Source organism: Myotis daubentonii, chromosome 19 (assembly GCF_963259705.1).
Source record: "Myotis daubentonii chromosome 19, mMyoDau2.1, whole genome shotgun sequence".
NCBI classification, from domain to species: domain Eukaryota; kingdom Metazoa; phylum Chordata; class Mammalia; order Chiroptera; family Vespertilionidae; genus Myotis; species Myotis daubentonii.
The window spans coordinates 4,410,992-4,432,361 of NC_081858.1; the positions used below are offsets into that span (position 1 = coordinate 4,410,992).

A 21,370-nucleotide genomic window follows, 5' to 3' on the forward strand; every position below is an offset into this window, starting at 1 on the left:
ATTGGCTGAGCGGAAGGGGCGGCTCGTGCGCTCCCGGATAGATTCCGGCGGCGGCAGGTGAGCGAGAGGCCGGCGTTGTGGGGCCGGGGGGCGCGAGCCGAGACCGGGGGCGACGCTGGGCCGGGCTCCCGGCTTCTCTGGCTGCTTCTCCAACCGAGAGCCCACCCTGAGGGGCGGGACCGCGAGCCTGACGGACGTGCTTTCCGGCATCGGTGAAGCCGTACGTTTCCCCGCCCGAGCCCGGTTTCCCCGGCTGGAAACGGGGGTCGTGGTAGTACTTGGTGCCCAGCGAGCTTCAGGTCTTCTCCTGCCCATGTGACCAGTGCACGTGAAGCCTTGAATGGAGGGCCACTTTGCATTATTTATGAAAATAAAAATGCGCGCACCCGAGACTCAGCCGGTGACTCTGGGACTGCGGTGGAGATCGCGCTTCGGTGTAGCTCGCAGTCCGCGTGTCCAGGGAAGAGTTCTTTGGGGCCCACGATCTCACTTAAGGCTGTGCCTTTAATAGTAATAAAATCGGGAACCAAGAACAGCCATTATAGCAGCCCTAAGTGCTTCCCTCGCGTTATTTAACCTCAGAGTCCCCAAGCTTCCTGAGGTGGGAGCAGCTTTGTCCTCACTTAACACAGGGACCCGGGTCCAGAGCCATAGAAGCGAGTTAGCCAAGGTGACATCCCGTGGTGGCCTAAGAGCTGCGTGCGGCCCAGGTCTTTCTGGCGCGTCTGGTGACGCTGAGAGCAGCCGCCGTTCTTTCTAAGCGACGCGCTGGCACTCGGACTTGTATGCATCTCCAGATCCGGGCGTCCACCCTCTGGCTTTCCCTTTCAGGAGCCCCGAGCTATGTTGCCAGAAGGCCTGCTGGTGTCGGCGCCGGGGAAAGTCATCCTGCACGGAGAGCATGCCGTGGTCCATGGCAAGGTAAAGGGCCCGCCTGCACGGAGGACGGCACCCTTGACCCCGACGCTAACCGGGAAGGGAGCTAACAGGCAGCCTCGACACATGGCCTGATAGTTCGTCGGCGAGGAGGTCACTCTCCCCCGCCAGGCAGGGAAAAGACGGGCCTGTGCACACCGCAGGGCCGCTCAGCCCACTCGGAGAGCACAGGTCGACCCGCCCAGCCTGGGGGTGAATCAGGGCGCTTAGGCAGCGAGCTTTGGCGGAGGAGAGAGAGGTTTGAGGATTGACGTCTGGGGACCTTCACCATTTAGAGTGGGAGGACGCTGGGCCCCAGCACAGGAGTCTAAACAGGCATCATCTCACGTAACTCTTACAACTGCCCCTGCGGCTGCTCTTTATTATCCTGTTTCACCGACGTGGAGGCTGAGGCTCGGAGAGGATTGGGGGAGCTGGGAGTGAACCCAAGTCCGTCAGAGCCCACAGCTCATGCTTTTCCCACTCCTCCTTTGTCTTGATGTTCTTACCCTCGAAACGCGGTCAGTACGGGGCAGCCATTCCTTGGCGTGAACCTCTGAGGCTTTGCCTGGGGAAGGCAGACATAGGTACAGTTTAACCCCTACTCGGTGGGCAGGGGCTGTGCCCAGGCTGTGTGGGGAGCATGCCACGGTTGGTGAGTAGCGTCTGCCACGGCCCGGGTGGCAGTGGCCTGTGAACCAGCACGGCGTTGACGTCCCCTTTTTCCTGAGACAGGAGTCGTGCCTGTTGCTGCCCACCCGCAGGCTCATTGCTTTTGCCCTATAGGTAGCACTGGCTGTGGCCTTGAACTTGAGAACGTTTCTCCGGCTTCAACCCCGCAGCAATGGGAAAGTGGGCCTCAGCTTACCAAACATTGGCGTCCAGAGGACCTGGGATGTGGCCCGGCTCCAGCTGCTGGACACCAGCTTCCTGGGTAAGTGCAGGAGGAGGAACCCGGTGTGGGCGGAGCTGGGCCCTGAAGGGAGCCGATGAGACGAGGCTGGGCAGTTATTCTAAGCCAGCGGTTCTCAACCTGTGGGTCACGACCCCTTTGGTGGTCGAACGACCCTTTCACAGGGGTCGCCTAAGACTATCCTGCATATCAGATATTTACATGAGGATTCATAACAGTAGCAACATTACAGTTATGAAGTAGCAACGCAAATAATTTTATGGTTGGGTCACAACATGAGGAGCTGTATTTAAAGGGCCAGAAGGTTGAGAACCACTATTCTAAGCTGTTCCGAGGGAGCCAGAGCCAGCCACTCTGGGGTGTTTTCTCTCTGGACCGCATATAATTAGCTTCACTTATTAATTTTTTTAAAATTCAAAAGCATAAAATGATGCACTGGATAGATCTGTGTGGGCTGTTGTGGACAGGTAATCAGGACCTACTGTTGAGTGGAAAAACAAGTTACACAAGGGCGGGTGTAGTGTGATTAGGAATGGCACAGGTTAAGTATCGGTGTGTATGCAAACGCATAGGAAAGGGCTGGGAAGATATCCACCCAACCGGACAATGGTGAGTAGTTACCACTGGAGGGTCCAAAGGTCCAGGAGTGGACAAATGTTGTTTTAATGTTATTTTAACAAGGAGAATGTATTGGCATTTTACATAATAAAAAAATCTCTTAAAAGTAACTTATGCTTATTATATATACAGTCAATACTGAAAGATTGCAAGTAAAAAAAAATCATCTATTATGGGTTATTTTCTGTTGATAGACTGATTGAGATAGGGAGATATCTTGTTTTTTAACTAAAACTGGACAGGCCACATGACTCCTTTTTTCTTCTGTACATCAGGACTGTCTCCCGGTAAATAGAGGCCCGTGCTAATTTTTGCGCGCCGTGGGAATGCCGGGTCCACCCCGCGCAGCTACGCGCCTTCATCTGCGGAGCCACCACTTCCCTGGGTCAGAGCGAGAGCGTGCGTCCTGATCTCAGTCTCCTCTCGGGCCTGACGCCTTGTTGTCGGGAACAGTGGTTCTCGGCCAGGGTGGGCAAAGGAGACTCCCCGGGCTTTCTCCCAAGCCGCTCCTGTGCCCACGGAATCAGTCCGCAGCAAGCACTCAGCCACTCTCAGATTCTGGAGGGAGACGGAGAAAGGGTGGAAAACCGCCATTTTCCAGTCATTATTTTCAACCTCAGTCCTGCCTTGAGATTCCCTGGGAGGTTCGTTGTTGCTTGTAGCAGCTCTGATGGATTCCTGGTCCTGCCCTTCTGCTGAGACTCGGTAGTGGCAGGTGTGGTGGTAGGTAGGGGACCCGGCATGTGTATTTTGAAAAAGGGCTCTGGGGTGATCGCAGGGACACCTCAGTGAGGAGCACTGCTTTGGATCTTGCCTCAGAAACCAGCGGTCCCGAGCACTGGACCTTGCTTTTCATGGTGCACAGGGCCGCCCGGCTGGCTAGAACTGCCCCCTGAGAACTGGCTGCCGCTTCTAGGTGTCATCGGCACGGATGGAAGCAGCCAGGTGGGATGGGACACGTCTCAGACCACTCCTGACTCCCTGTGTGAGCCTGGGCGGGTCACTTAACACTCTGCGCTGAGTTCTGTTACCTGGGAGGTGGCTGTGAGGAGCCAGCAGTTAATATTAATTGGGTAATTAATCATAATTAGGCAGTTCAGTGTCAGAGTTGGGCCTGGGGCTGTGACGCAGAGTGCAGTGCAGACACGAGGGCTTGTTTCATTTTCCCCCAAGGAGACAGGGAATCTGAGCCTTTTGGACACTAGTGTTTTCTATTCGGTTGCAGGATCCAGCATTATTTTCTCTCCATGTTCTTTGGTTCCCTCCTAGTACTAGTAATACCCACAGGGAACGGTTACTGGGCCTTTATGGGTGCCAGGCACAGAACTACGTATGCTGTGCTCCTGGAGTCCCGGCCTTCCCTGGAAGTAGGTGGTGTGATTCATCCCCATTTTATGGATGAGAACATTGAGGTTCAGGGGCCAAGTGGCTCAGGTCATGGGGCTCAGTGACACGGAAAGGATTCAGACTCGGGTCTTCCCAAAATCAAAGCCCGGGCTCTTAACGAACCATTCCGTCTCCCTCACAGAGCTCTGACGTGCCTGGGCTCTCAGGACCACTGTCACTGGCCTGGCCGCCTTTAACATCATTAATCCAGTCAACACAGAGCACTTACATGCCCCGCCCTGACGCTTCCTCACCGGCACACCCGCCTCATTTCAAGTCCCAGGGAGCGGTGTGCAACGGCGAGCTGTCGGACTTGCTCTGCTTGCTCTGCTCCTCCGCCTCTGCGATGAGAGTGCCTGGCTCACTTGGCACCGGAAGAGAAAGTGCCTCCTGGCCTTTCCCTCCTGCCCAGGCAGGTCTCCGTATTTCGCCTTCACAGTTTTTATTTAGTGTCCTGTTCTCCTGATCATTCTCTGGGAGGGGGAGTAATGGGGAGCAATGTGACGCAGCCTCTGGTGCTGGTTTCGTACAGTGGCTGTCAAACCCAGGCATCTGATGCTTGCGCTAGCATTCACTTTTCATGTGCATGTGTATGCTTTAAACTATTAATTGGGCGCTTCCTGTGTGCCAGAAGCTGTGCGTGCGAAGGAGTTATGTGCCTTATTTTACTTTATTTCATGACACTCTGGTGAGGAGGTACTGTTGTTACCCCCATTTACCAAGGAGGGGCCCGAGTTCAGAGGGTTAAGGCACAGGCTCAAGGCCAGGAAGCCAGTGGGTCTCCCGGTCAGGACCTAAACCCAGCCTCCTGCCTGCGAAGCCCGGAGCCCACGGGCAGACACAGCTGCAGTGCTCGGCCATGAGCCGTGTGCACCCAGGTCCCGGTCGCTGTGACCAGGTGCCGTGTCCACCCAGGTCCCAGTCGCTGTGACCAGGTGCCGTGTCCACCCAGGTCCCGGTCGCTGTGACCAGGTGCCGTGCCCACCCAGGTCCCGGTTGCGGTGACCAGGTGCCGTGCCCACCCAGGTCCCGGTTGCGGTGACCAGGTGCCATGTCCATCCGGGTCCCGGTAGCTCAGACCATGAGCCGTGTCCACCCAGGTCCCGGTTGCGGTGACCAGGTGCCGTGCCCACCCAGGTCCCGGTTGCGGTGACCAGCAGCTCTTTGTGTCCCGTTGTCTGTAAGAGCGTCTGAGTCTCACCCATCCACGTGTCCTTGTTTGCTGTGTGACAGAGCAAGGTGACATCACAGAGCAAGTGGAGAAGCTGGAGGAGGTGGCGGGCTTCCCTGAGGACTGTGCTGACCGCGAGCGTCTGGCCGTGCTGGCCTTCCTTTACCTGTACCTGTCCATCTGCCGGAAGCAGAGGTGTGTGCCTGGTCCGGCTTCCCCCGAAGTGGGGGAGGGCTCCTCTGGTTTGGGCTGCTGGACAATGCACACGCTCCCTGCCGGTTTCTGATGGCAGCTGGCAGCTGCCCCACCATGTGCCAGCACCGTGCTGGGCACTCTTATGTGGTCCGCGTTTGCCAATCACAGCAACCCTGAGAGAGCAACTGAGACTCAGAGGTAAGGCCACCTAAGGCCACGCGGCTGGGGAGTGGTAGAGCTGGGCATTAACTCCAGTCACTTGAATCCTAACGCTGACCTTTTTTTTTTTAATCCTCACCCGAGGATATTTTTTCCTTGATCTTTTAGAGAGAGGGAGGAGGGAGGGAGAGAGAGAACATCAGCACCCCAGTTGATTGCCTCCCGCAACTGAGGTACGTGCCCTTGGCTGGAAATTGAACCTGTGACCCCTTGGTCTGTGGGCCGACATGCTAACCCCTGAGCCAGACCAGCCAGGGCCACACTGACCTTAACCCGGCACTGCCTCCTCTGCCGCCCTCAATCCAATCGAGGCCAGGCCAGATTCTATTCTTGAAGACACCTGGCGCTTCTCCTGAGCCGTGCCCATGGGGCACCTTGTTCCACAGCCTCCGGGCTCCAGGGCAGCGCCTGGTTAGCAGAGGGAAGCCTGTACCCACTTGTGCCCTTGGGCAAGCCCCCTCCTGGAGGTGGCAGTCCTGTGAGGGGTGTCCATTGGTGAGAGAGAGCATGGATTGAGAGTCAGGCTGCGTCAGTTCAAACCCCAGCACAGCACTGAGTGGCTTGCTTGAAGTTCTTATCTGTCTGAGCCTTCATTTTTTTATCTGTAAAATGGGGCAGTGATAGTACCTACCTCATAGGGTTCTTAAGAGGTTAAATGAGTTCATTTATCTGAAGGGCTTGACCTAGAGCCTGGCATGTTGCTTGGTAGGTGTTAGCCATTAAATAATAATTACCATTATTGTTTTCTTCAGAAAACGACTGGAGGATTAGAAATATTGTACAGTTGACCCTCGAACAACCTGGGTTTGAACTGCGTGGGTCCATCCATATGTGGTCCACCTGTACGTGGGTCTTTTTCCAATAGATAGACAGCGGCCTCGGCTTCCACATTCGCGGGGACGGAGGGCAGACTTAAGTGCCCCGACCTCACTGTTCAGGGACCAGCTGTAGAGGAAATGGTGTCGGACACACGGTTATCAGTTGTTCCCCAAACAAACCACGTAGTCTTCACTATGATGTTTGCGCCCAGAACCCGAAGGGAAAGCCTCGGGGGGCAGCCCTTCACTCGAGCAGCAGACGCAGCGTACGTGGGCCCTGGGTGCCAGGCGCCAGCTGAGGACGCTTCCACTTTAAGTGCCTCAGCGCTTGCAGGTTGATGCGGGATTTTCAGCTGGGAGGGGGCGTGTCCCAACCTTCTGGTCTGGTGGATGGGGCGGCCATGTGCAGTTTGAAAGGGCAGGTTGAGTGAGACCTCTGCGTGTCCGGGGGAAGCTTCGGGGGAAGGAGACCTGAGAAGCGTCTTGCAGGACGGGCAGGAGCTCCTGGGGGAGGAAGAGGTGCAGAGCTGAAGCCGTCCTGGGCAGGGGACCAGCCTGTGCTACGAGCGGGGCCATGAGGGAGCCTCGCTCGCGTGGGGAGCAGGCAGGCCTTGAGCGGGATGGTTGGTGGTTCCTGAGACACGGGAAGGGCTCTGGCGGGCCATCCTGGCATTTCGAATGAGTCTGTACCGCCCTGCGGTGTGTGTTTCAGCGCCCTGCCCAGCCTGGACGTCGTGGTGTGGTCGGAGCTGCCCACCGGGGCCGGCTTGGGCTCCAGTGCCGCCTACTCCGTGTGTCTGGCAGCTGCCCTCCTGACCTTGTGCGAGGAGATCCCAAACCCGCTGAAGGGCGGGGAGGCCGCCAGCAGGTACTCATGGCCCTCGCCCTGCTCGCTGTCCTTCCTGTGGGCCATGACCTGAGTATGGGTTCTCTTGCCAAGCACCCACCACCCCCCTGTGAGGGTATCACGTGCCATTTTACAGAAGAAATGGGGGCAGTGAGGCCAAACAGCTAGTGGTGGCCACGTGGGATTTGAACCCAGGGCCGGAGCCCTTTGCCCCTGTACTGAACACTTTAAGTCCCCAACCCTACCTCTCACCCCCAACTTCCTCTTTGGGGTTCACATGCCCAGGAAGAACCTGAACTCAGTTGCGGAGGGCAGCAGGGTAGATGAGGCTTTGGGCCCCCTCTGCCATCAGCCCGCTGTGGGCCCGCTGCCAGGCCGCTGCGCCCCTTGACACCTGATTGTCCTCTGCAATGGTGAGGCTGGTATTGCCAGGTCGTGACACGGTTATGAACAAAATTACAACGTGCCAAGAAGCAAGCACAAGACCTGTGCCCGTTGGGTTAGGGCCTCTGCCCGCCAGCAGGTCCTGGACCGTGTCCCCACAGAGGCGTCCTCTCTGTCACTGAGCGTCAGTGAGGCTTGTCAGCACGCTGCGGGGAGCCACTATCACTGGGCAATACGCCTGGAGAAGCCACCTCAGCACAGAGGTGGTGCAGTGAGCCCTGGCCTCTCCCGGGAGCTGGGGATCAGACCCCAGAAGGCAGCTTGGCAGCCTCTGGTCGAGGCTTGTCCCAGGACCGATGGGACTTGAGGGAGCCCTCCCACTGGAGGGCCTGGGCACAGCTGCGTTTGCACCCAGAGCATGTTCCCTCCATGTCCGCTGCTGGGAAAGTCCTCCCTCTGCCCCCTCTTCTTCCAGGCAGTGTGGTTCAGGAGCGGGTGCTTTTGTAAAGGTTTGTTACAGTCACAGCTGCTGTCATGGCTGGCGAACACCTTGCCAGGCGCCCTGCCAGCACTCAGTACACTGCAGCTAGCCTTTGAGGAGGGGGAGTGACCGTGCTACAGATGAGCAAGGTTAGGTAATGGGCCCAGAGTCACTCAGCTGGCAGGAGGCAAAGTAGGACTGTGAGAACCCAAAGCCGGGCTCTCCCGTGCCAGGCAGGAGGGTTATGGAGGGAAAGGAAGGGAGGGCACGTGCTTTAGCTGGGGAGGCTCCGAGCATGTTTCTCTTCTGAGTTCGAGGTCCAAATGCCTTTGCCTTTGGCTTCCACCCAGCCCAGCCCGTGGCCCCTGCCTCTCCTGCCCTGGGGACCCCTGGCCCCGCCCAGCACTGCGGTAAAGGTGAGCTTTGTGTCTTCAGGTGGACAGCGGAGGACTTGGAAGTGATTAACAAGTGGGCCTTCCAGGGGGAGAGGGTGATTCACGGGAACCCCTCCGGAGTGGACAACGCCGTCAGCACCTGGGGTAGGTGCTGCCTCGGGCCTGCTTGCTTTATGTTTATCATATTTAAGATTCCTATGACACTTGGAGGTGCCTGGGGCCTGTTGGTTTGGGATGAATAGAATCATTTGGTTCTGAGAAAAGTAGCACTTTCCTGTTTTGAAGGGAATGGGAGAAATCTCAGCCTCACACCTTCAGAATGCAGATCGCAGGGGCTGGGGCTGGGGCCTGGGAAGCGACAGCTCCAGTGAAGTCCCCAGGGGTGTCCGAAGTTAAAGCTGCAGAACCGTAGCTGGGCCCCTCCATTACTCATCACGGCTGTCAGAGGAGCTGGCAGCCCAGGGGAAGGGAGCCGCCGGGAGCCCATGGCCTGGCAGAATCTAACGTTTCTCCCAAGAGAAGTCCGGGTTTCTGACCCTCCGGTTTTTCTCCTCAGGAGGCGCGCTCCGATACCAACAAGGAAAGATCTCACCCCTAAAGAGGTACGTCTGGTGGCGCAGCGCCCTCGGCAGGGCCGTCCCGCGGGAGCTGTGTCTTCGTGTAACATGCGGGCAGGTGGCCCCGGGCTTTCCCGTCCACCGTGTGGCCCTTGCCGACCATCTCTCCTCCATGAGAAAGCCCCGCTCTTTCCTCCTCCACCTCCGCTCTTAAATCGCCCAGAGGTTAAAGGGGAGGCCGTGCCTGGCTGTGCAGCCACCTGCCAGAAGCTCATATAGTTACTCATTCACTCGGCCGACAAGGATTGATACCTTCTGTGTTCCTGGGGACACTGGGAGCTGGGGATAGCAAGATGAATCTGGGGTGGGGACAGACTTGCACACAGAAGCCACCACGAGACCACGTGAGAGTTGCTGCGATGAAGGCAGAGCCAGGCTGGGAGCAAGAGGCGAGCTTGCGAGAGGCTCGGAACAGAGGCGGCGTTCGGCAGCTCTCGGCCTGTTTCTTGTGCTTCTTTCGCCGTCCGTCCCTCTGGAGTGACTGGAAGGACAAAGGCATTTACATCTCACCTTCCTCTGCTCTGTTTGCGCTCAGAGGAAATGGCAGGAGCAGGGAATGCGGCGTGGGGCGGGCAGGGGCCGGTGCCCTCCATCAAGTCAGATCAAGTCGGGTGGCGATGTGTGTCCCAGGATGCTTTGCTGCCTCAGCGGCCTGTTCACGGCTGTGAGGGTGCCAGGGCTGACTTCTTGTGGATGAGCAGCAGGCCCCGGACCCTGCCCTTGCCAGCTGGGCCACTTCATTCGTGGCTCAGTGGCCTGGAGTGACATGGGCTGCTCTCCTGCACCTCTGGGATCTTCCTGTCCCAGCCGTGTCGGCTTCCGGGAGCCACGCCTGCCTCCCTGAGGCCTGTTATCGGGTTCCTTAGCCTCCCACTCTGGGCCTGGTGGCTGGCCAGTTCATGGTGGAGCCGAGCTGTGCGGGCAGGATGTTGAGCAGCAGCCTGGGCTCTCCCCACGCGATGCCGGCAGCATCTCCCCCGGAGCGTCTCCAGTGGTGACAACCCAACATACTTCCTGACGTTGCCACATGTGCCCTGGAGAGCAGACCCCTGGTGACGACCTGTGCTGTTCACGGAGGAGGAAGCAGGGCGCTGAGCATGGGACAGCTTCCTGTGGCTGCTGTGGAATCATGGCAGTGCAGCCGCAGGGCCCAGGCGGGGCTGGCTCTGCCGGGACTACTAATCCGTGTGCAGCGAGAGCAAGAGCAGTCGGAGGATTCTGGGGTGTCTGGGCCTGGGCCCACCCTCGGGGCTCACCTCACGGTCTATGGGAGGAGGCAGTCATGACTGATCTTAGGACAAAGCATCCAGAGGTTTCTCAGTGTGCCGTGGGTGACACTGAGGGTCTCGTAAGTCAGGCTGCAGATCCGGGGGTCCTGCATGGAGGCAGTGCCGTTTCATTCACCTGTGTTTCCTGAGAGCCAGTTACATCCTAAGCCCTGAACTAGGCCCCGGGAGAGCAAGCCAGTGAAGACTGGGCCTGTGCCGTCTCCCGGGGGGAATCGGGAGGTGAGGGCCAGGTGTTTCTAGCGCAGGAGGAGGCGGGAGAGGCCCGAGGCTGCTCAGGGGCCGTTGGTGGTGTGGGGATAGAGGCTCGGGTCCGGGGCCCGGGTGTGGGCCCAGCTCTGCACCTGCTGGCCAGGTGCCCTTGGCTGCGTCGTCTCTGGAGGCCTTCCTCTCCTGTGTGTACCGCGGCTCCTGAGCGTGGACCAGGAGCAGTGTCTGTAAGCTCTTAGCTCTTTGCTGACCAAATTTACTTACTTGCTCCACAAGTTACTGAGCAACTGCTGGGGGCTCGCGCTGGGCCCTGCCTGCATGGGACTCACGTTCCGTGGGAGGAGACGCCCAGAAGCACCGTGCTCTTTAAGAGCAGGTTGCGCAGTCCCAGGTGCCTTTGGGAAACAGCAGGGCAGGGGCGCAAGGTGGAGGGAGCTCGTTGGAGGAGGTGAGCAGTGGAGGCTTCTGATGAAATGATATCTGAGCAGACGCCTGAATAAAATACAAGAGTGAGTCACGAAGCTGTCGAGGACGGAGGCCAGTCCCTGGCCGAGGAGACGCAAATGCAAAGGCCCTGAGGCAGGAAGGAGGGAGCAGCAGCCGGGAGGCCAGGGCGGCTCCGGGTGGCAACCAGGGAGGGCAGAGATGGGATGAGAGGAGAGGAGGCTGGGGAGGTGGCCAGGCCAGGTGCACACAAGCACTTACAGGGCATAGCCCCGGGTGGTCGTCACAGGAATTCATAGGAGCCCTGAGTTTTGTAGGGCTGGCAAGAGGCCCATTTCCAGAGGACTTCTCTAAGATAAAGAGGCCCCAAACGCCCCCGCCCGATGGACGGGAACACAGCAAACCGACCTCCTCTGCTGGCTGCAGGGCGCGTGGTGAGCAGATGGCGCTGCTCTGAGAGGCAGAGAGGCTGGACCGCGTTAATCCCGCCGGTGGCTTCCAGAGGAGCCCTTTCGCCTCAAACCACGCATGGTGCCTCTCCATAAAGAAATGCATTGTTTGCCAGTGGATCAAGATGCGGCCTCCCAGAACGCTGCCCTTTTGAGGAACGGCTTGTCTTTAAAGGGAAGAGAAAAGCCAAATAGAATGTTCATCTTTTGTCAAGTTAAAAAAAAAAAAAGAAAGCTGGCCTCCAAGGCCGAGAATCGATATTAATTTCATGGGCTTATGGGCGGTGAGACCAAGCAGGTTCTGGCAGCCTCTCCCAGCCCTGCTGGGTTTTACAGCCCGGAGCTGTGAAAAGAAGAGAGGAAAGGCACCGAGGGGTCTGCCCTCGCCAGCTGTCTGAGCCAGAGCCGTCCGAATCCTCCACCCTCCGTCCCCCGGCAGCGCTCCGCAAGGCGGGTTGGGATGACAAGAAACAAGGGCTGAGCCCCGAAGACAGCCAACCACAAGGACTGTGGCTTTAGGAGGGGGTACCAAGCTCAGAGGGCAGGTGACGACAACAGGGCCACGCTGGAAAGCCAGCTTCCTGGGCCTCCCTGACCCCCCCGGCACAGCTGGTGTTGGAGCCGGGCAGGAATGGGCTCACACGCTGGGACCCCGACTCCCCCCAGCCGGCCCTCCCTCAGGTTCCTGTGTGGGCCGACCAGCTGCATGGCCTCTTCCCTCCCTGCATCCCCGCTGAGCAGAGCAACCCACCTGGGACCTGTTGCTTTCCTTCCTGACCCCCAGCACCCTGCACTCCAGCTCCCGGAGTGCGCGCTTGGCGGAAACTCGGCCCCTTCTTGTGCTCATCCCTGGGGAGACTGAACTTCTGACTCCCCGATGTGCCGTGCTCTGCCTGGCACATAGAGGGGCCCAGAGCCGAGGGAGGGAGGGAGGGAGGGAGGGAGGGAGGGAGGGAGGGAGGGATGGCCTGTTCAGGGCTGAAGCGAAGGTGCAGCTGTGGTTGGAGCCAGTGCTTCCCTGACCTGATGTCACTCCTGGGCCTCCGCCTGCCCTCTGTGTGGAGCGGGTGGAGCCCCAGGTTGCCCCTGCCCTGACCCAGCTCCTCCGTCCTGGGCTCACTGGACCCTCTGCCCGCAGGCCCCCGGCTCTGAGGATCCTCCTGACCCACACCAGAGTCCCTCGCAGCACCAAGGCCCTGGTGCTCGGCGTCAGGAACAGGCTGCTCAAGGTGCTTCTGGTTCCACCCTGGGCGGGTGTCCGGCAGGTGGTGCTCATGGGCTGGCGGTCTGGTCTCCCTCTGCCTCGTGGTTAATCGGGTGGGGTGGAGTCGGGGCTTGGGAAGGCGTTTTGGCAGGAAAGGAGGTGCTGTCTGTTCCCGCTCCAGCTGGGAGGCGGGGCAGGGTCTCCCGTCATGCTGGCTTTGCAGCGAGAATCTCCTGCCTCTATTGGGCATCTGGGCAAGGCAGAGGAGAGGAGGTTTCCTCAGAGGGGGCAATGGGACCCCTCCTCTCCCCCTCACTACCCCCCCCGCCCCCCCCCGCTTGCCGGGCAGCTGTCCAGGGCCCACCCAGAGGCCTCACCGGCCCTTGTTTCCTTTGCCTCCAGTTCCCAGAGATCGTGGCCCCCCTCCTGACCTCCATGGACGCCATTTCCCTGGCATGCGAGCGGGTCCTGGGAGAGATGGCGGCGGCCCCAGCCCCGGAGCACTACCTGGTGCTGGAGGTAAGAACCTGTGTGCGGGACCGGGTCACTCACCCACCCCACCCATCTGACTGAGCTCCGAATCCCCAGGGGTCAGGCCTGAGCTCAGGATCCTGCGTGTGTACATGTGCGCAGCCGTGCCCTGTCTTATTCCCATGAGGCGGGAGTAAGCGAGTGAGAGAAAACACGGAAAGCGCTCCGCAGTGCGGTGTGGGCTGGGTTATGGAACGCGCTCCGGATGGATGTTTCTGACCGTCTTCCATGGGCCCAGGAGAGAGCTCCCTTGGCCACCCCTTCCTGCTACTTTTCTTTTTTTTTTTTTAAATATATTTTATTGATTTTTTACAGAGAGGAAGGGAGAGAGATAGAGAGTTAGAAACATCGATGAGAGAGGAACATCGATCAGCTGCCTCCTGCACATCCCCCACTGGGGAAGTGCCTGCAACCCAGGTACATGCCCTTGACCGGAATCGAACCTGGGACCTTTCAGTCCGCAGGCCGACGCTCTATCCGCTGAGCCAAACCGGCTTTGGCCCTGCTACTTTTCTTAACTGCATGTGTTCACTCAGTAACTAGGACCTGCATGCCTTGGGTCAGGAGTAGTCTGCTATTGTTCTTTCATCGTCATTGTCCCAGCCCGCCACCCTTTGCATAATTCCAGTGTAGAGGTTGAGACCGCATGCTTTGGATTTAATTAGACTCGGGTCTGAATCCGGGCCCCACCCCCTGCTGTGTCTTAAGAATGCAGTGAGGTCTCCTGGGTGATGCGCAAGGACAATGCCTGATGAGCCACCAGCTCAGTCAGCCAGTGGGCCTGGCCTCATCGTCAGACACGGTCCATCTGGCCTGGTGCCTGTGGGCTGGCAGTAAAAAGCCATCTGGCTCCCCTGCAAGAATCACAGGACCAGGCAGCCCCAGCCGACCTGGCTGTGCAGCAGCAGTCAGCTACAGGTGCAGAAGGGCCCCGTGGTGCCCACTTCTCCGCAGTCCCCACCACTCCCTAAGTCTTGCCCTCAGCTACCACCGTCTGCCTGGTGCCGCCCTGTCCTGCTGTAAGCATTGGAGCCTGCAGCCCTGGAGTGAATGGGAGCTGCTACTCTGTAAGTCTTTTCAGAAGGGATTTCTCACTTGATCCCTACAACTGCCTACCTGTGGAGTAGGCATGTCGCCCCCATTTAGAGGCATGAAAACGGAGCCCTGAAGGGAGCGACTTTCTCCGAGGTTTTCAGCTAGTGAGTGGCTGAGCCCGGGGTCATGTGGATTTATTTCTTTAGCCAACAAACGTTTAATGAGCACCTTCTACAGGCCAGGCACATGGACACACCTGACTGCTGTGCGTTTGCCCTCATTCCAGCCTGTGCCCGGCTGGCTCCATTCCTCTCACGTAGAGAGGAGGGAACAGTCCTCCCGAGCAGGAAATTAATAATGATAGAGCACTGCCTGCGATGCGCCCTGCCCAGGCCCTGGAGAGCGCCCGGAACAGCACGTTGATTAGACATCGCGTGTATTTTTGGCTGTGGCAGCGCTGAAACGTGTAGCACGGCTCCCGGACAGCTTTGCGCTCAAACCAGCGAGCTGTTCTCCTGTGTCACAACCTGTCATCCAGTCGACAGATTTTGGATCAGATTGTGACAGGTGCCTGGAACCTGCCTCAGCAACGTGACACCTGGTGCTCAGGCTCAGAGAGAGGCCCCATGAGTCTTCCCTCACAGCCAGCCCTCGGGCCACTGAGACACCGGCGGCCACCAGCCCTCACACCTGTCCGCCTCTTTGTCCCAGTGCTGGGGGGTGAGGCGGGCTGCACAGACGGCTGGTGATGGGCAGTCTCCATGGCTCACAGGCGCTCCTAGGACCCTGGAGCAGAGCTGTGACCCGAGCCACGCACTGCGAGGGGGCACAGCAGGAATGCGCAGGCACGTGCGAGGCAGGGCAGGTAGACATGAGCTGCGTCAGGCAGGCCTGGCCTGGTGCCGGCTCGGTGCCTGACGAGCTCAGTGACCTTAGGCAAGGCGCTTCCCTCCCTGAGCCTCAGTTTGCCCCTTCGTACAATGGGAGTGGTGGTACTGTAACAACAACAGCGCTAATGGCTGCTGATGCTTGCTGAGAGCCTCAGGCCAGGTGTTGTATGGAAGGCTCTCCTCATTTTATCCTCACGCGTGAGGCACACCCTCCTCCCATCCGGTTACAGAGGGCAGGCTGGGGCTCAGTGAGAGGCCGCGGCCCAGGACACACGACGCTGAAGTGGCAGAGCGCTGACTCTCACAGCCCGGCCGCCTGACTCCAGCTCCCACATCCTAACCTCCCCGGGCAAGGAGCTGGGTGCTCCTTCTCACAGCCCAGCATCCCAGCACCCTGCGTGCTTGTCAGACACTCCTGGAGTAAATGAAACGCAGTGACAGGATGCCTGGCGTGGTCGCTGTTAGTTTTGTTACTTCCTCAGCCTGCATCTCATTGGATCTTCAGGAGAGAAGGAGTTTTATTATGCATAGTCAAGGAAAGCTGAACTGTTTCCCCCACTTGTGTGTGGTCTTTCTTGAGACGTCTATAAGTGACAGAATCCGTCTCAAGCAGGCTTTCGCAGAGACGGAATTTATTGGCTCATAACTGAGAGCACCAGAGGGGCAGCTTCAGGCACAGCTGGATCCAGGGGCTAAACAGCCTTGTCTGAAATCTGTCTCCCGTGCAACCCCTGACCGTGTGCAGCGCAGTCACTCTGGTGGCCTCCCTCTGAAGTCAGCCAGTTTAAGCAGTTCCAGTGGAAAGAGCGAGAAAACCTGGAGAGGGCCCTCTTTGGCCCACGTGCCTGACCAGTCACCATGGCCAGAGGTGTCTGGCCAGGCCGGGGACATGTGCTCACGACCAGCTCCATCCCAGCCCCAGGGTAGTCCTGCAGGAAGGAGGGGCCCTTCTTACCAGCAGAGAGGGGCCTTGTGCTGGTAGTCACAGCCATTTGCTGCCTCATACCGGTGTTCTATCAGATGGACGGGGCGGGCACAGGCCCCAGCCTCAGGCAGGCCAAATGGGAACAGACTGAATCTTCGCCTCCAGGAGCTGATCGATATGAACCAGCACCACCTGAATGCCCTGGGTGTGGGCCACACCTCACTGGACCAGCTCTGCCAGCTGACCATGGCCCGGGGGCTGCACAGCAAGCTCACTGGTGCTGGTGGCGGTGGTTGTGGCATCACTCTCCTCAGGCCAGGTACCGGGCGGGCAGGCCTCACAAAGGTTCTGCCTGGGCATTTCCCTTGGGGGGAGGAGGAAGCCTGTAAACAAGTCTCACCTCTGCTGTGTGGCCTTGAGCAAGTTAACTAACCTCTCTGGGCCTTTGTTGTCACATTGGTCAACTAAGGATGCTAATATCTAGTTAATAAGATTGCAGAAGGGGGGGAGGGGTGCATTTAGAGAGCCTGGCACAGGGCTGGGCTCACATTGGGAATGCTGGGCTCCTGGTGGTTAGTCACCAACACAGCAAACATGACAAGGCCAGGTCTCTGTGACTCGAAAGTCCACCTTTTTCTTGAATGGGGCAGACGTTCTCCAAGAGGGCAGCTGGTTGTGAGGTGACCTGCCGTTTTCCCTCCCCTCAGACCTGGAGGGCCCAGAGGTGGAGGCCACGAAGCAGGCGCTGACCGACTGTGGGTTTGACTGCTGGGAAACCAGCATCGGTGCCCCTGGCGTCTCCATCCACGCGGCCGCCTCCCTGGACGCCCCCATCCGGCAAGCCCTGGATGGCCTCTGAGATGAAACACGCCGTTGCAGCCTGCCAAGAAGCCCCTGCCTGGATTATTCTGGGGCTTTAGTTGGCCTCTGTGCCGGCCAGAGGGCGCCCAGCTCCTGACGCTGACAGGCCCCGGTGACGTCTCTTCCATTGGCTGTGTCTACAGAACCACCAGTGGGGCCTGGAGCCTGCCATGGGCTGGGCTGCCCGGAAGACATGGTCTGCGAGCCGCGTTCTCCAGCCGGCTGGGCAGAGGGCTGTGCACGGGTCTCTGGGGCTGCAGACCTGAGACGTGAGGTGTTCTTTCTTGTCCTCCCTGAGGCTCCCCAGACCCTCTGCTTTCCCCTCAAACCCCCTGGCTGACCTGGCGAAAAGCTCAGGTGCAGGGGTCTGGTTCCCGGGGCAGCGTGCCTTCTCCCTCCTTCACCTCTGCACTTCCTTCTGTGTCTCAGGGCCAGGCCCGCCTCCTCCAGGAAGCCTTCCCAGACCCCTGGCCGGTGACCCTCCCTTCGCACCTTCAGTCTTTTAAAACCATCAGCACTTGGCGTGGCTCTTCTCTCCAGCTAGATGGTGGGCTCCCCTAGGGAGTGTCCAGGTGGTGGTCTTTGCCTTCTGTCCTGTGGCCCAAGGGTTGACCCAAGGCAGGGTCAACGCCCAGTTTCCTCCCCTGTACCCGAGGGTTTGCAGAAAAGATGGCAAAGGGGGAATAAAAAGATCTTGAGTGAACGGTGCTTCCCTCTGCGTCCGAAGAAAGGATGAGGGCCTGGGAGTCGCCAGCCCACCCACACCTGCACCTGCTTCCCGTCCCTCCTGCAGCCACTTCCCCGCGGAGTCCTCAGGAGTGAAAGGGGGAAGGGCGCTGGTCCCGTGGTTGGGTGCCTTGGGGTGGGGCGGGGGTTCCCAGATGGCCCTGGTCGTCCAGGGATGGGCAGGACACTAGGCTCTTTGCCCACCAGCACAGCTCCCGTCTGCGTTTCCAAAAAGGCGAAGTTTAAGCTTCTTCGCTCCTAGAATCATGAGCACCCACTAATTCACAGACTTCCGTAAGCGTTGGAAACAAGCTGCTGTGGGCCTGCAATATTCCTTCCTTTCTGAGATTATCTGTATGGATGGGAAAAAACACTCACGGGCTTAGAGCCCCGCGCCCGGACCTGCCTGGCCAGATCTGAATTTTGTATTGCGTCAGGCTCTTTCTGGAATGGCACCATCCATCGAAACCCGTGTAGCTAGCACATTGCCAACAGAAGCTCCAGGAGTCCCCGGCCTGAGAGATGGACTCAAGGCAGGAAGGTGGGGGCTAGGGCAAGGGTTTCAGGATTTGGTTAAAATGGCTCAGTGCGCTTCTGCCCTTGGCCACTAGAGGGCAGATGGCGCCTTTCCCAGCGTCTTCACGGAGGGTAATGGGAGCTGGCCCCAAGAGGGGAATCTGAGCTTGCCGGCCCCAGCTTAACTTGTAACAATGGCCCCATCACTGCTGGGGAGTTCCTTGCCCCTACCCTTTAGAACAGTGCGTCAAACAATATGCATACTGAGCCCTTATCCTGTGCTGGGCACTGTTATCTACCCCAGCCTGGGATTATAATTGCTAGTCTCAGCTCCATTTTACAGATCAGGACACTGAAGCTCAGAGAGGCTGAGTAACTCACCCAAGGCCACACAGCTAATCAGCATCAGAGGAAGGATTCCAGCTCAGACTCTGACTCCAGCACCTTCCTCAGCCCCTGTGTGCTTCTGCCTGGATGCAGGTTTGTGGCGATCTCTTGCTTTCTGTTCTCAGGCTCCTTGTTTCCTCTCGCTTCTGATACACTTACAGTGGGTCGTGGCCTGGGTGTTTTTGAAAGTTCCCAGGTGATTTGAAGGAGCAGCCAGGGCTGACAGGTGTTATCTTGGGGATGGTGCTGGTTGACAGTGTTTCCAGCCTGAAGGAGGGTCTGGGAGCCTCCCCAGGGCTCCCATAGGTGCCCATAGCAGGTGTAGGATCTAGGGGTGGGTTCCACAGGCCTCGGAACCTACCTGCTCACTAAAACCCTCCCTCTTCCTGACTCTCGGGACTGGGTGTCAGTCCTGGGGCGGAGGCCAGCTCATTACCCTCGCCCCGTAGAGCAGCCACCTGCATGCCTGGCCAGCACAGCCTCTCACTCTCGCCACGGCCTCTGGCCGCCCATGGGCCACCTGTCTTTGAAGTACACGTGTAGACAGTTTGCATTTCCAGCATCACCCCTTCCATTGTCTGCCTCGGTGGCGGTACTCCCACGAATGTCTGGCCCCAACCACAGATATTCTGATTTAACTAACCTCAGCGGGACTCCTGGCTTCCCAGTGATTCTAATGTGCAGCCAGGGCTGAGGACACTGGACTAGATGACTCCCAGGGTCATTTCTGCATGTCATGGTGCTTGAGGGCTCACTCTGCTTGGGTTCCCGTTCATCTCTGCCACCCATGAGCCATGTGACCTTGGGCATGCCAGTCCACCCCTGGAGGCGGAAGTCTCTACATAGAGAATCTGGAAATACTGACAATGCCCACCATATCGAGGTTTCATGAAGACTGGTTGAGAAAAGGCACGTAGTGAGTACTCAAGAGCTGCTCCTTGTTGTGACTGCCTGTGCTGAAGCGGTAGATATCTCTGAGAGCCCAGGACGGTCAGGATGTGCACAGAGCTGGTGCAGCACCACCCGGTTTAGCTAATCCCCAGGGTCAACATTCGAGAAACACAGCTAATGCTGACTGGCTTCCAGCCTCCCGGCTTCCTCTCCCAAGAGGCGAGCGCGTAGCCCCATGCCCTCTCTGCCAGCTGGAGGACAGCAGCGCCTCAGCTCAGCGTCTGGAGCCGCGCCCAGCCTCTGCAGCCAGTTGTGGGTTTAGCACCCACCTCACAGCCTGCATTCTCAGAGATTTTCCCCGGCTGGCAGAGGTCTCAGGTCAGGAGACGGAGCAAATATCGTGACTCATACCAAACAGCAGCTCCTGTTGTTAGCCGATGTTCTTTCTGTCCGTGAGGACTTCTGCTCTCCGAGAACGCCCCCCTGTTCCGATTGGCGACGGGAGGCAGGTGAGCAGGCATGGCCACGGCCAGCCCTTCCAGGCACCCAGCTCATCGTGGACCAGCTCCTTGGCTGTCTCGTAGCCCCTGCTGCATGCCAGGCCCAGTCATTGTCTTAGTGAGGAAACTGAGGCCCAGAGATGTTAGCAACATGCCTGTTACATGTTCTGATGTGTAATGGCCAGACCATCATCACATTTCCCCGTAATTGTCCCCAGAATGTCCAGAACCTTATATCTGGCTGTTATGGCCCTAAATCCCCTTTTCATCTAGCACAGCAGCCCCTACATACATGCACATGCACAGCACACATCTTTTCTCTCCGCTACGTGGCTTCCTCAGGAGACCTTGGCCGGTCCTGCGGGACGTGCCGTCTTCTGCATTGGCCGCTCGGTCACACCCTCCCTGCGGCTTTGTCAGCTCCTAACGGGCTGACGGCCAACCGTCCTGCGCACCTGCTTCCCTGCCCCCCGTGGCGCCGAATGCCAGTGAGATGAGTATCATTCTGATGCCCATTCTGTTGATCAATAAACTGAGGCCCAGGGAAAGGAAGGGGCTTGCCTAAGGTCACAAGGCAAGTAAGCAGCAGAGTGAGATTTGAACCCAGGTCTGTGTGACCTCAGAGCCCCGCTCGCAGTCACTGTTGTGTGCTACCTGGGAGATGCATGGTGACTCCAACGTCCCCTGTCCAATCCCTGCCCAGTGGTCATCATTAAGTTGTCACACCCATCCCCATGGCGCCTGCCCAGCTCACCCTCGTGCCCCCTCGTCCTCATTGCTGCCCACACATTGGACCCCATGGCTCTGCCAGCACAACAAATGGGAAAACTGTCTGACGGCTGAAGATCACAAACTGAAAAAAAATTAAAAAGCAAAACAAACAAAATAAATAAACTACTAATAATAAAAAGATCAGAAACTGCCCTAGCCGTCGTCTCCCCACTTCAGAGGAAAGCCTGGTGCTGGGCCGAACACGCACCACACTCCCTTCTCCAGACTGAAGCGGACAAGCGCAGCAGTCTCCCAGGTGAGCCAGGCGGTGTCCCAGTGCTTATAGTTAGAATCCAAAAGCATCGGCTCGGAGGACCCTCAGAGATCGCACAGACCCAGTCTCATTTGCTGCTGGGGAAACCGAGGCCCAGAGAGGGCAAGATACCTGCCTAAGGTCACGGCAGCCCCTGTCACAGAAAGCACTGCTCAGAGTCCAGAGGCCCATCAGAGTTGGCTTCTGCACCTGCTGACTGCATGGCCTGGAGCAGGGAATTCCCTCTGGGCCTCAGTTTCCTTAAATGTCAAATGCCAGACAGGGTGCTAAACACGTCAGGCGTTGTCACATTTAACGCCCATAAAAGCTCTGGTGCAGGTAGGACAGAACCACAGCCCCTTATCTGAAACTGGAGGCCAGCTGGGATTTGGAATCAGGCAGTTTGCAGTTTTAGGGACAGACACCCTATGCCCCGTCCCTTGTGGCGTCTGGGGCAGCACCACCCCAGACTGCAGTGAGAGGTATAAAGAGCAGAGATTGTACCTAATGTCAGCCTGTGTTGCATCTGCCA

At 58.3% G+C, this 21,370-nt stretch overlaps 1 protein-coding gene across 1 annotated transcript; it reads left to right on the forward strand.

Moving 5' to 3' along the window:
- The first annotated feature begins 39 nt into the window (after positions 1–39).
- MVK (mevalonate kinase) lies at positions 40–17,497 on the forward strand. The gene is given in 12 exon segments (XM_059676748.1): positions 40–57; positions 832–921; positions 1,702–1,849; positions 5,066–5,198; positions 6,948–7,103; positions 8,383–8,486; positions 8,899–8,944; positions 12,487–12,577; positions 12,955–13,071; positions 16,099–16,252; positions 16,641–16,738; positions 16,740–17,497. Coding segments are annotated over 11 exon segments (1,239 nt in total). The 5' UTR covers positions 40–57; positions 832–843; the 3' UTR covers positions 16,854–17,497.
- Positions 17,498–21,370: the final 3,873 nt, after the last annotated feature.